This window comes from Euleptes europaea, chromosome 13 (genome assembly GCF_029931775.1).
Source record: "Euleptes europaea isolate rEulEur1 chromosome 13, rEulEur1.hap1, whole genome shotgun sequence".
Lineage (NCBI taxonomy): Eukaryota > Metazoa > Chordata > Lepidosauria > Squamata > Sphaerodactylidae > Euleptes > Euleptes europaea.
Window position 1 is genome coordinate 6433612 of NC_079324.1, and position 14606 is coordinate 6448217.

The 14606-nt window shown below is 47.3% G+C and overlaps 1 protein-coding gene across 1 annotated transcript in view; it reads right to left on the reverse strand.

The window, feature by feature from the left end:
• The window catches only part of UPRT (uracil phosphoribosyltransferase homolog), a 37065-nt gene that overhangs the window by 7421 nt on the left and 15038 nt on the right, over positions 1–14606 (reverse strand). The window contains exons 2-3 of the mRNA XM_056859618.1: positions 14047–14089; positions 4799–4868 (exon numbers count right to left, since the gene is read on the reverse strand). Coding sequence (XP_056715596.1) covers positions 4799–4868; positions 14047–14089 — 113 coding nt within the window. The remainder of the gene's footprint in view (positions 1–4798; positions 4869–14046; positions 14090–14606) is intronic.

Below are 14606 nucleotides of genomic sequence, written 5' to 3' on the forward strand. Positions count from 1 at the left end.
GCTTAGCAAGCTTTTGGCTTTGATTATAAGATAGCCGTGCGTTTCGAGTGCCATGATGACTTGAGTGGAGTGAAGTGCCAGGTTGTATGAGGTGGCACATACTAACAGGTCGTCTAGGTAGGGATGTACTTGGATTCCTTCCTTCCTTAACATCACCACAATAGCTACCATCACTTTGGAAAAATGGGAAAAAAACTCAGGGGGCAGATGTCAACCCAAATGGTAGTGCCCTGAACTGTAAATGAAGGTTCATATAGTTCAGTGGTTCCCAACCTTTTTTTGACCAGGGACCACTAGGACTTTTTTGTTCGGTGCAGGGACCCCAAGGTTCAAAATAAAAATTCCGAGAATTTGAAAATAAACTTTAATCATAACTGTTAGTTAAACATTAAACTTAGAATAATATTTGAATATATTTTTATAATAGAGAACTTTTAATTGAAAATATTAATTTATTATGGGTTTATAACTTTGTTTCGCGGACCTTAATTTAGTTCTTGCGGACCCCCGGTTGGGAACCAGTGATATAGCTGAATCTCAGAAGGTGCCGGTGGTACTGATGGATGGGGGTATGCATATAAGCCTCTATGAGATCTATGGATGTCATGAAGGTGTTTGGACGCAGTGCCTCTATGATGGTTCGCAGTGTCTCCATGCAAAAATGTTTGGCCTGGATGAATCAATTGAGAAATTTGAGATCCAGGATAGCCCTCCAGTCCCCATTCTTTTGGGGACTGTGAAAAATATGGAGTAAACTCCCTGGAGACGTTCCTGAATAGGTACTTCCTCTATGGCCCCGATCTGGATCACGTGAGGAATGGCTTCCATCGTTCTCTGATGTTTTACAGCACTGCGGTAGCATGGCGATGTGACAAAGCGATCTTGAGGCTTGTGATGAAATTCTATTAGACATCCCTGCTGAATTAGCTGTAGAACCCAGGCATCTGTCTGGGAGTGGTGCCACTGTGGAAGGAAAAGTTGTAACCTTCCCCCCACCACTGGATCCCTGGAGTCACTGCTTATTTCCTTTGAAGAATTTGTCAGGTTGGTCTGCCCTAAAGGACTGTGGTTGTGAGGGGCGGTTGAATCTGTTGAAACATCGAAAGGACCCTCTCTGAGGAGCCCAGGGTGGAAGTCTCTGATCCTGTCTGAACCTGGATAAGATATGGTAGGATCGAAAGGACTGAGAGTATTGGCCAGGACGGGGTTCCTTTTTATGGGATTTAAGGATCGCCTTATTTTATCCTTAATTTCGGAGAGCATCCTATCTAGTCTCTCTCCAATAACTTTCCACCCTTGTATGGATGGCCCATTAACATGGTCTTGGACCTGGACTCAGCCGACCATGGCCTTACCCATAGGGTCCTGTGAATGGCTGTATTGGAGGCAAAGATCACTAGATCAAAGATCTAGCAGCAAAGATCACTATGTCCAAGGAGGCATCTGCCATAAAGGAGGACGCCTTTAGCACTCGAGACAGGCCCTTGGCTATTTATTTTTTTTAATCTGTGGTGGGTAGAAGCTTCTTTATCCAGGCATTTGAAGCCCTAGCCATGAGTGCTATAGTGGTATTGGCCTGAATAGACAGTGCAGCTGCCTCATGCACCTTTCTGGAAAGAAATTCCATTTTCCTATCGAGCTGATCTTTAATAAAGCCCACTCCATCCTCTGCCAGGAAGTCAGAGGATTGAAGGGCAGAGATAGGAGCATCTACCACAGGCAATTCCAACGTATCTATTGCATATGAGGCCATGTCATATAGTTTCTTGGCATTGCCAGAGAACTGTTTATTATGTAGGGGTTTGTCCCATTCAGCTCTAATAACTTTCTTGAAGTATTCTGGGCCTCCATTAATAGTCTGGGCCTCCATTGTGGGAAATATTCCTTGGAACCTTTACGTCTGGATTCAGACTTCGATTCCTCAGGTGCTTCAGCTTCATCAGATAGGTCTAAAACAAAAAGTGCCTTGGCCAAAAGAGGCTGGAAACTATCAGAACAGAACAGCCGAGGCTGTTGTTGCTGAACGTTGGGGAGTTCTTCGTCTGAAACGAACTCTCCCTCCTTATTGTCAGCCCCAGAATCCCTATCCACAGGGTAGGTTTCATTTCTCTGCTCTTGGATATTTGGCACTACTTTCATAGCTGCCTTAGTGTGCCACTGCCTAGAGGGGGCGCTTTGGCTGTAGCCAGGCTCCTCCTGCATGGGTTCAAATATGGATGAGGACCCAGGGGAAGATGTCCAACTATATGAAAACCCTTGAGGAAGTGGCTGAAGGAGTCTTTGAGAAGGATAACCCTGCTGGAAGGGTAGGATAAGAGACTGGAGCCTCTGAAAATGTCTTTCCATGAAGACCTCTATCATATTATATACTGTTCAAACATGGGGTTCTTGGGGGATTCCCCCTTCCTCAGAAAGGGAGGTTACTTTACCCTCTGTAGGTATCTTGGGCTCCACATCCAAAGGCACAGCAGAGGATCTGGCGCAGACCTTAGAGATCGAAGTGGAACTCTGCTTAAGCTGACGCTTGCGGCTGCTGCCTTTCCCCCCATTAGACTTGTTTTTCTTCAGCGATTTTCCAGCTGAAGTAGATGGCGGCGGCGACTTTCCAGTCTCCCTCTCTGATAGTCCGCCAGGGCGGCTAACGCCGGGATCCGATTTTAAGGCCAATTCTTGATCTGCATCGGAAAGGAGCTCGATGTCCTCCGATGCAGCTTCTCCAGTTGCTATTTCATTTGCCGCCTCTTTCCCACGGCTTAGCTGTTCTCCCGCAGCTCAGCTGATAGTCAGCAGAGCCGGGAGCTTAAATTTAAAAAGCGACTGGATATGACAAGGTAAGGAAAACCATCTATTCTAACCTAATTTCACTAGACCTAGGGAGCAGCTATGGCTGCAACGCTCTCACCCCAGCGAAGGCAGGAGAAGAACTGGAAGGGGAGGTGTTCCTCGCCAGGAGACAGGAAGTTGTTAGTTTAGTCCTGCCTACCCCTAGCTATGGGTGAGAAACACCCAAAGATCAAGATGCCCTTCCTTCAGAGTGGGAAATTAGGGACCTGCATACTGGATGGGGGATACACTTCTGGGCAGTAGTGTGTGTGAACAAGATCTTGGGGTATGGGTGGACCGTAAGTTAAATATGAGCAGCCAGTGGTGATGCAGTGACAAAAAAGGCTAATGTGATATTGGGGTGCATCAACAGAGGAATAACATCCAAATCACAAGACGTCATCGTTCCACTGTACACTGCATTGGTCAGGCCGCACCTGGAGTATTGTGTACAGTTCTGGAGGCCTTACTTCAAAAAGGATGTGGACAGAATCGAGCAGGTGCAGAGGAGAGCAACGAGGATAATCAGGGGCCTGGAGACCAAGCCCTATGAGGAAAGGCTGAGGGAGTTGGGAATGTTTAGTCTGGAGAAGAGGAGGTTGAAGGGGGAGGACGATTCCTCTCTTTAAGTATCTGAAGGGCTGCCACTTAGGGGAGGGATGGGAGCTGTTCCTGTTGGCAGCAGAGGATAGGACTCGCAATAATGGGTTTTAATTGCGGGCGGAAAGGTATTACGGGAAAAATTTTTACAGTAAGAGTTGTTCGGCAGTGGAATCAGCTACCTAGGGAGGTGGTGAGCTCCTCCTCACCGGAAGTCTTTAAGCAGAGGCTGGACAAGCACTTGTCAGGTATGCTCTAGGCTGATCCTGCATTAAGCAGAGGGTTGGACTAGATGGCCAGTATGGCTCCTTCCAACTCTATGAGTCTATGATTCTAGCCGTGCTAGGGCTGTGTGGGTCACTCCAATGACTGGGCCTCCTTGTGCTCCCCAACTGATCTGTCCCTTTCATGGTGTTCAAAGATGACAGGAATGTGGAGAAAATAAATCGCACACTTAGCAGGAAGGCCCTCTAAGCATGAGTGTGACCCATTACTACCAGGATTAACAGACACAAGAATCACTCACACCTCTGCTTGCTTGTGGCCATGCCACCTGAATATCACTGACAGTAGCGGTTGCATGCATGCCCCAGCAGAAGCCCCACCCATAGGTGAAATCTGTCGGGTAAAGCCAATGTTCAAATGTCTGGGGTGTTAAAGCAGCAGAAGAAATCAGCCTGAGAATTCAGAAAAAACAGAGAGCATTGACTTTTTATCAACAACTTTTTGCTTCCAGTCCTAAAGACAGAGCTGCTCATCTGGTCCCAGTCATGAAACAGTAGAAGCACTCAGTGCTGCTTTGGGTGGGATTTTGCCAGTCTCTGGGCACTTTGCTCTATGCAACTTTGGTGCAAGTCAAACAAGACTGTTTGCGGAGTATTTTACAGTTCAATCTGTCCATGACATTTGAATCCACCCTTCTCCCCAAGAGCGCCATGCCCTCCATTTTATCTTTACATCTGCCCCGAGAGGTAGAGGTAGAAATTCACAACTGAGAGAGGATTCAAATCTAGGCCTCCCCTGTCCAACCACTAACAATGTATTGGCTCAAGGTACATCGCATGTATTTCCTCAGCAGTCCACAGTAAGTGGTGACTCACAAAGCCCAAACAGCCCACCAGGGAGGCAATAAACCTCCTGCTTTATTGACAACTGAAACAGGGGGAAAGACAGGGCTTATAAGCTACCTGACAGGTCTTTTTCAGCTTGATGGGTCACGAATTCTGCAGACCTGCCGTAAGCTTCTTTTAAAACAGAAACGACAGAGCTCAGATATTTACTTCTTGGCAGCATGCCCACTTCTGATTTCATCGTCTGTCATCCACAATGCACTTCAACTTTTTAGTCTCACACCAAACCCTAGCTAACCTATTACCTGTTGGAGTGGTTACTGTGCATTCTGTGTATGGCAGTTGATTCAATCCCTCTTCGACCACAAGCCTGATCTGTGGAACAGAGGAAGATGTTAAGGGCGCAGGAGACCAAGAGGGAACGCCATCTCAGCAAGGCCTCACATTTCATTTTTTAAAAAACACTTTTAACACGATCTAATTGCAAGAACCAAAGGATTCAACAGGATGGGGGGGTGGGTGGGCATTTGTCCATCCTGACCAGAAATGAACCTGCTGAGGCAAAGCTTTAACATATATTTTTTATTTGATTGAGTGGCCCTACTTCATATTGCTGGGATTTACTTCACTTCTTCGTGGTCCAACCGCAGACTTCATCTCACTTCTCCCCTCAAAGCCCATCCTGATAGCCAGAACCACCCTCACAGACCTAAGCCCACCCCAATCTGTGGCGGAGGCCCACTGAGATCCCATCCCCACTCCATAAACACCCTCTAGACTTGCTGCAGGTGGTGTGTACCCGGCCACAACCGTCCTACAGGTCATCGCCATGGACAGACCAGCCCAGGGGCTTCCCAAAGAGGGGTGCTCCACAATCCATGTTGCCATTGCTTCTGCCACCCGTGTCTCCTTCTCCACTGGTCCCTGGCCTTGCCATGCCTCAGAGCCACTAAAGGTCTCTTCCCACACCTTCAGTGTGAACAGCACCCAAAGAACTTCCTCTGCTGTATCACAGCAGTTAAGAAATAAGCATGATGGACTTTATTCCCCTATCTGGGCCTCTTAGAAATCACTTGGCATGACAGTTAAAATCATGCTAGTAAGACAAGATGTTTCCCAAGCCATTTCACAATCTCTTAGTCACATGACACCCTGCAAATGTTACATACATCCTGGAAATGAGAAAACACCATTTCTTTTCCTTCCACCTTCCTGCAAAAAGCTCCTAGTTCAGCCTCATTCTGCATAGAGGTTTCATAGCTGCCAAATGGAAATGTCAGTGTTACCATGTTCTTCCTTTAAGCACTCCATGTACACTTGCTGAGTGCAGACATTAGGCAATTCCTTGCTTTTAAGGACTGGGTACACAGGGTGCTTGGGCACACCCGCAGGATTTGATGCTGATTTTCCCTGACTGTCATCAACATGCATGACTCAAGTTGCAAAATGGATTTAGCATGCAGAACAGGGAAGAACACAGTGAAGATGCCTGGTCAGTGGTCCCCAGGACTACTGTGACCAGCTGCTGGGTTTGGGTTGCATTTGTAGTGCTTTGCACCGACTTGCTGTAGCCTCATAGCCCCCTACTGAATAAATCCTATGTTGATCATACAGTTGAGCTTTCTGCCTGCATACCAGAGAGCCTTAGCAATGTAGCTGGCAAGACACACTCAGTGAGGAGAGAGGAACAGAGATTAGCATAACCGAGACCATTCCCTGAAGATCCTTCCCAGCCTAAACTGTCATTGTTTCTCCTGCGCTACCAAAGGGACAATTCACTCATTTGTTATTCTTGCCTTTCGAGATGCATGAGAGTGAAGGGCCACCAGCAAAATAGCCACTACAGTCATTTGTGTGAACATCCTGGGTAAACACCAAGGAATACCAGGGTTGCTGTGCAGAGGAAGGCACTGGCAAACCACCTCTGTTGGTCTCTTGCCATGAAAACCCCCCAAAAAGGTTGCCATAAGTCGGCTGCGACTTGACGGCACTTTACGCACACACAGCTTTCAGCTAAAACACCAACAATGAATTCTGTGTTTAACACAGTGTTAAAACATGAAGAATGAGCTGCTCAGTGCTAAGTAGCAGGAACTGTTCACTGGAAACTGTGAGCCTCTAAGTGACACTTCATGTGATATTCTTCCATGTGTGAAGGTAGCATGAGAAGTTATTTTACTGCTATTATCTGTGCCTGGAATCCCATACAGCCACAATACAGGGCACACATACACCCCCATGTATTACTTTTACTTCCTCTAACAGAGTAATCTGTGCTGTAGGACAAGTGTCACATGTGAATTAGCCCTAAAGGTCTGTAAACAGGGAGGGCTCCCCAAAAATAAGGAATGTTCATGGTTGTAAACACACCCTCCCAGACTGAAGTGGAGATTTTGTGGTTTTAACAGAGTATGAATCTGTAAAGAAGAATTTAACATGGTTGTACATCCAGATGGTTATGTGAGGGAGAATTTCTAAGAGCAAACAGGCATAAGAACATTAGCAGAGCCCTGCTGGATCAGACCAGTGGTCCATTTAGTCGGACATCGTGTTTCACACAGCAGCCAACCAATTGCCCTGGAAGGCCAAACTGGTCATAGAGGCCAAAACCTCCCCTTGATGCTGCCTCCCAGCATGGTACTCAGGGGGTTTCTGCCTCTATAAATGAAGGTTCCCTTTATTCACCATGGCTGGTAGCCACTGATGGACCTATCCTCCATCAGTCTAACCCCCTTTTAAAAATCATCTATGTTTGCAGCCAATGCTACATCCACTGGCAGTGAATGCCACAGTTTAATTACTCATTGAGTAGTGAACCATTTCCTTTAGTCTTGCCTAACAACTTCTGTTGGTGCCCCCAAGTTCTTGTATTATGGGAGAGGGAGAAAAAACTCTCTTTCCACTTTGTCCACCATCTAAGAATGTAGCCTTGTTACTCGCCGAGAGGGCTCTTTCCGCTCTGAGAAAGAAGGGCATCTTGGAGCTCGGGTTTTCCCGCCCTTTGCTCGGGGAGGCAGGACCAAAAATCTCACTTCCTGTCTCCTTGGCAGGAAAGCCTCAACTTCCACTTTTTAAGGAGCCGAAGCTAAAGACAGGAGCAATAACTAGAGAATAACTAGAAGAAACATTGATAAACCGGAACCAAAAACAGGTACGGAATACAACTAACATGTGAACAACAATTTCTTGTTGATAATATAGTTACTAGATAGAATAGTAGGCCTCCTTAACAGAGAAGTAGACATACAGAAATCACTCAGATAGGAGAAGGAATAAGAACATTAACCTTTCTGACAAGGTAAGTGAAAGCCCATGTTTTATCTAAGTAGACATGCCCGTGGTCAAGCAGAAGGAGTTTTGAGTGATACAGTTTTAGAAAACAGCATAGCCGCATAAATTTGGGTGGGGCAAGATGCCCTTCTTCCTCAGAGCGGAAAGAGCCCTCTCGGTGAGTAACAAGGCTACATTCCCGCCCTGAGGGAAAGAGCATCTTGGAGCTCGGGATGTCCAAGAGCTGTAGACTATCCGGGTGGGATTTAATTTTTAATTTTCCTCGACCATGTGCTGTAGCACTCTATGGCTGAACGCCGCCTCGGCGGATGCGAAGGAATCAATACGGTAGTGACGGATAAAGGTGGACACACTGGACCATGTGGCCGCCTTACATATTTCCTCCACGGAGGCCTGATAACTCATGGCTGCTGTGGTTGCAGTGCTGCGGACAGAGTGTGCTGTGATGCCTGAAGGAATTGGAACTTTACTGGCCAGGTAGGCTTCAGAGATACAGCGCTTGATCACCCGGCTTAGGGAAGGTCGAAACAATCGCCTACCGCGGTTAGGGATAGAAACAGAAATAAAAAGAGAGTCCGATAATCTGAAGGATGCAGTCCGTCTAATATAGATTTTTATAGCCCTTCGAACATCTAGGTTGTGCCAGTCTTTTTCCTTAGGGTTAGCTGGATTCGGACAGAGAGATGGTAGCAGTATCTCCTGTTGACGATGAAAGGTGGTATTGACCTTGGGGATGAAAGTGGGATCGAGGCGTAAAACGACTTTGTCCTTTTGAATGATACAGAGCCCTTTCCTAATTGAAAGTGCCCCCAATTCCGAGATCCTTCTCGCCGAAGTGACAGCGGTGAGAAAGATAGTTTTCATACCCAGGAATTGAAATGGAACATGCTGCAGAGGTTCGAAAGGCTTCTGGGTCAATGCCCTTAGGACCAGATTTAGTCGCCATGAGGGAAACCGATAAATGGGAGGTGATGTAATTGAGAAACGCCCTTAATGAAGGATTTAACCTGGGGATGACAAGCCAATTGATGACCGTCCAGAGTTGGGACAACAGTGGCAATGACGGAGACCTGCTTTCTCAAGGTAGCCGCTCTTAGATTCTGCCGAACTCCATCTTGCAGAAAGGCGAGAAGAGAGGAAAGATCCACGGTTAAGGGGTCTATGTCCTTCCTACAACACCATCTGGCGAATGTCTTCCAAGTGTATTCATATATCCTCCTAGTTGAAGGACACCTGGCCTCAAGAATAGTGGAAATGACTTCTGGACCTAGACCAAGTTGAGTTAGTCTGCACCTTTCAATGTCCACACGTTGAGTTTGAACCAGGCCGGGTCGGGATGGATGAGAGGACCCTGCTGGAGTAGATTTGGCAGAAGCAGTATTCACCAGGGTTTCTGAGTTGACATGTACATCAGATCCGAGAACCAGGGTCTTCGTGGCCAGTCCGGAGCGATCAGAATCACCGTGGCCCCCTCGTATCTTATCTTCCTGATAACTCTTGGGAGAATAGGAAGAGGGGGAAAGGCATACAGAGTTCCCCGAGGCCAGGGGGACAGAAGGGCATCCGTCTGTTCCGCCCGAGGATGGTAAAATCTGGAGTAGAATCTGGGTAGCTGGTGGTTCAGATTCGAGGCGAAAAGGTCCACTAGGAGGGGACCCAATCTCTGGTTCACCATCTGAAAGGCTTGAAGAGAGAGGGCCCATTCTCCCTCGTCTATGGAACGACGACTCAGCCAGTCGGCCTGAACATTCTGAACACCTTGGATGTGCTCTGCCTGAATGTGAAATAGATGTCTTTCTGCCCATCTGAAAATCTTTTTGGCTTCCTGATGCATAGTGGAAGACCTGGATCCCCCGTTTGTTCAGGTGAGCTTTTGTTGCGACGTTGTCGGTCCTGATAAGAACATTTTGACCCTGAATTAGGTGTTGAAATTGTTGAAGTGCCAAAAAGACTGCCCATAGCTCCAGAACATTTATGTGCATGTTTTGTTCTGTGGTACTCCAGACGCCCTGCGCTGTCTCTTCTCCTAGGGTTGCCCCCCAGCCCGATAGGGAGGCATCCGTGAAGAGTTGTAATGTATCTGGCAAAATGAACCGCCTTCCCGTGAGGAGGTTGGCAGTTTGAGCCCACCAATGAAGACTCTGTCTGACTTGATGGGTTAACGGAATTAATTTGTTCTTCTTCTTGGCGATGGCATGTTGATGTGGCTTTAGAAGCCATTCTAGGGGTCGAGCGTGAAAACGGGCCCAAGGTACTGCTACAATGCTGGATATCATCAATCCCTGCAGGCTCGCTAGTGACAGCAGTAGGGATTTCCGAGCTTTGGCAACTTGCATGGCTCTGCTTGAGATTTTTAGAACTTTGTTGTCCTAAGGGAGATAAATTGTGTCGACATCCATGTTTATGATTACGCCCAGATGTTGGAGGCTTTGAGAAGACACCACCTGACTTTTGGTGAAGTTCACTATGAACCCGTGGTCTTCTAGTAACTGGACAACTCTTTTGGTGTGGGATCGCGATGTCGCCTCTGACGGAGCACAGATGAGCAGGTTGTCGAGATACAGATGGATTTGGATAGCCTCTCGACGAAGCTCTGCCACAAGGGTGACTAGCACTTTGGTGAACACGCACGGAGCAGGACCAAGACCGAAAGGAAGGGCCTTGAACTGCAGATGTTTCTTCCCATAGGTGAATCTCAGAAAGCGGCGATGCTGAAGAGCAATGGGAATGTGCAAATAGGCTTCTTTAAGGTCTATGGAGGTCATGAAGGAACCATGCTGGAGAGCTTGAATGATTGAAAGAAGGGTCTCCATCCTGAAGTGCTTCGAGGGTATGTACCGATTGACAAACTTCAGATCGAGGATGGCCCTCCAGTCCCCGGTTTTCTTTGGAACTGTGAAAAAGGTGGAATACACTCCCGTGAATCGTTCTGCTGTGGGTACTGCTTCCACTGCACCGATGGTGATAAGGTGGTTGATGGCCTCCATAGTTCTCAATTGCTTGGCCTGAGACAGCGATATTGGTGAAGGGATGAAGCGGTCTGGTGGGGTGGTTCGGAACTCTACTGAGTAGCCATGTTGTACAATTTGTAGAACCCAGGTGTCTGTCTGGGATCCCACCCACTGAGAGTGGAACATTTGAAGTCTTCCGCCCACAGGAATATCCATGGCGTCATTGTTTGGCGGCTTTCTGGAACTTGTCCCCTTTGTCCCTGAACTGGTTCTGCTGGAAGGGGCGATTGTAACGACCTTGCCTTCTAAACTGCTGGCGGTTATTAGACCAGGAAGAGAAGGGCCTTCTCTGATCCTGCCTGAATCGGGACAGGGTATGGGAAGATCGAAAGGAATGAGAAAAACCCTTTGACTCCTTCTTAGATGACTTAGGCATCATACGCTTTTTATCTTTGGTCGCAGCCAGCATCTTATCCACGCACTCGCCAAAGAGTTTACCAGCCTGGAGTGGATAAGCCAAAAGACCAGACTTTGTCTTGGTTTCTACTTGCCAAGATCTGAGCCAGAGGGCTCTGCGAATAGCGGCGTTAGATGACATAGATCTGGCTGAGAAAGATAAGGCATCAAGAGAAGCGTCAGCTAAAAAGGAAGAAGCCTTGATTAACCTAGCCATGCCATCAGAAATTCTTCTGTCTGAATCCCCCATAAGTTGTGAAATCTTTTTTGCCCAGGCTATGGACGCTCTGGATTTAATGGCAGCAGTTGCGGTAGCCTGAATAGCCAGAGCAGAGGATTCATGCACTTTCCTAGTGAGAAATTCCATCTTGCGATCAAGTTGATCCTTGATCACCGTTCCTCCCTCCTCAGATAGACCGTCTGGTGCCTGAAGAGATGCTACAGGGGCATCAACTGCGGGCAGGCTGAGAAGTTCCATTGCAGGAATCATTTCATAAAGCCTTTTAATAGACCCAGGGAACTGTCTGTTCTGGGTTGGCTTGTCCCACTGTGTCTTGATGAGTTTTACAAAATAGCTTGGAAGAGGGACTCTTTTAACCTGGGAAGAACCTTGGGGGAAATAATCCTTCGTACCCACTGGCCATGACTCAGATTGAGGACCCTCAGGCTTAGAGGGTGCCTCTCGATTTAACTCTAATGCAATTAAGGCCTTGGAAAGTAAGGCCTGATAGTCATACTGGGAGAAAAGGCGAGGCTGATCTTCTCCTTGATCTTTGGGATCCTCAGCCTCGGAATCATACTCGCCCTCCTCTCTGTCTGCAGCCTCTGAAGGTGAATAGAGAGAGGCATCATCCCTGGCTGTATGGGTGTAGTTACAAGGAACTTTAAGAGCTGCCTTGGTAGGCCATGCATGATTGCACTCAGGATTGCTGCAAGGGGATAGAGAAGGAGACTCCTCTCGGTTCCCTTTGTGTGATCTTGTGGAAGATCTGGCCCGGGTTTCCCTGTGAGGGACTGAGATCTCGGATAGGGCAGCCCATTTTGATTCCCTCCTTTCCAACACCCTCTTAATGGCCGCTTCAAGGTCATCTAGAGAAAATATTCCCCCCTTTGCCGGAGCCCCAGGCGCGGGTACGTTACCATCTGACGATCCCTGGGGCTGCTGTGGGCTACCGAGGGCTGTCGCGTCAACTGCCTGAGAGGTGGAGGGAAGGTCGGCAGAGTCGGCCAACAGGACACCCGAGCTATGCTTTGGGTACTTAGGCCGCCTGTTGCTCCTTTTAGGAGAGCCACCCACGTCCTTCCTTTTGCGCTTGCTGACAGTCGTATTGGCTTTAGCGGCAGCGGCGGTTTTAGCAGCAGCAGCGGTTTTAGCAGCGGTGTCTTCGCCTATGGGCTTCCCAGTCCCCGGTGGACCGCCCGGGCGGCCACCAGAGGACTCCATTTGAGGACCTAGGGAGGGATCGTAGTCCTCAACCGAAAGTAAGTCATCCTCTCTGGGGACTGACGCGGTTGCGGCGGATTCTGCAGCCATTTTGTGGGGCCGGGGTAGAGCCGTAGAAAAGACAGAAGAAAAGAAGACAGCAAGAATTCTTTTTTTTTTTAATATAAGATATAGGATAGTAAAGGAGAAAAGAAAAGACCAAGATGAAAGAAGACGTCCTAAAGAGATTATATTTGCAGAGGTCTGCAAAGAGCGAGCTCTCCCCAGCGAAGGCAGGACTGAAAGTGGAAGTTGAGGCTTTCCCACCAAGGAGACAGGAAGCGAGATTTTTGGTCCTGCCTCCCCGAGCAAAGGGCGGGAAAACCCGAGTTCCAAGATGCTCTTTCCCTCAGAGCGGGAACAGCAGGGGTCCGCTCTCCTTGTACTGCCAAGTGACCATTGTGGAAGGCCATTGGTTTTAGAGTAAATATGCACAGGGCTAGGAAAGCTGCAAATTTCTCAGTGAATCCGTTTACTTACCTTGATCAGCACTCATGATCAGACTGTGAGCTGATAAGGAATACGTTCAGATTGCATTGAGGAACTTGAACAGCCGCAGAACAAGCTTGCAGTTGCCTGTTAGTCAAAAGCCAACTTACAGCTAATGGGGGATCAGCTTGGATCCCTCCCTCTCATCAAAATAACCAGACAGTGAAGTTGGAAAACAAAGCTGTTCCCTCCCCTCCAAGCTGGGCAGGGACAGATGCAATGCTTTTGATCTCTGCACTACTAAAGGGAATGTAGAAGGAACATGGTTTTCTTCCAGCTCCCTCTAAACTGGGTAGGCAGAGATGCAGTGTTTTTAATCTCTGCACTGGAAAAAGGGAGAAGACAAAAGCGGATTTCTGTTTTTTCTGCAGCCAAAGCTGACAACTTGGCATGGGGGGGAATAGAAAAAAACTGGCTGGGCTTCTGCTCAACCCCCCCTACCAATTTGCTGCATCTCAGAAAGTTTTGGAGGCAGCAAGGTTTTTAGGACGGGAGATCAGAACCCGACTTCCAGCTGATCAGGTGGCAGTCGGCCCGATTCCCCCTCCCTGCCCCTCGTCTAAAAAGTTTTCTGGGAACAGGGCAGAATTTCCCCAGCAGGCGGATCAGACTCTAACTCCAAGTTATCCCTCATCAACTGGGTGTTGTCTGTTCCTGCAAATACACATGAACAGGTTGTGAACAGCCCACTGATTAATTGGCTGCCGCATCACCACTGGCAAGCCAAATTGGCAGGTATTTGGTCATCCATATGTAGGATTACAGAATCAGAACCCTGAATTTAATATGCCTACTTAAGGACTATTCAGAGACAAAGGGAAAAAAGCAAACTATTTTCCAATATGGACTGTTCCTACTTATGCACAAGCGAGGATCCACTTACCAGGCGATCAGCAGAAAAGACGAAGTCACCCCTACTGGCTGTCCTGGAAGAAGATACAGATATACGTTTTAGAAAGGTCAGACTAAGATTATCTGAGCAACCACAGTTAAATACCTCAGAATTATAAAGCAGCTACTCCTAAGACACACCTTTCCTTCAAATGAAATCAAGTCTAGACTGTTAGGATTTGAAGAGATTTTACAGAAGTGGTACTTAAGTCTTAGAATATTAGACATTAGAACAAGAATCAACAGACTGACATTTAAGATATGTTAGCATGATCCTGGTTTAACCCCCTGGCCAAAACCAACATATATTTCTCTAAAGCTTGAATTCAAAGTTACATTCATTGTATCATTTCTCATCAGCCAAGTTAATTTATTTTATAAATTTAATTATGGACTTATAAACTGCTGTAGACATGGAATTACTACTCTTCCATGACTATAGCAGTTAGTGAAGAATTATTAATAGTGCTTCACGAACTTAAAGAATATGGCCTCTTCTTACGCCAAAGGAAGATTTAGTGAGCTACAGATACCAGGGTGGATCCAACCATC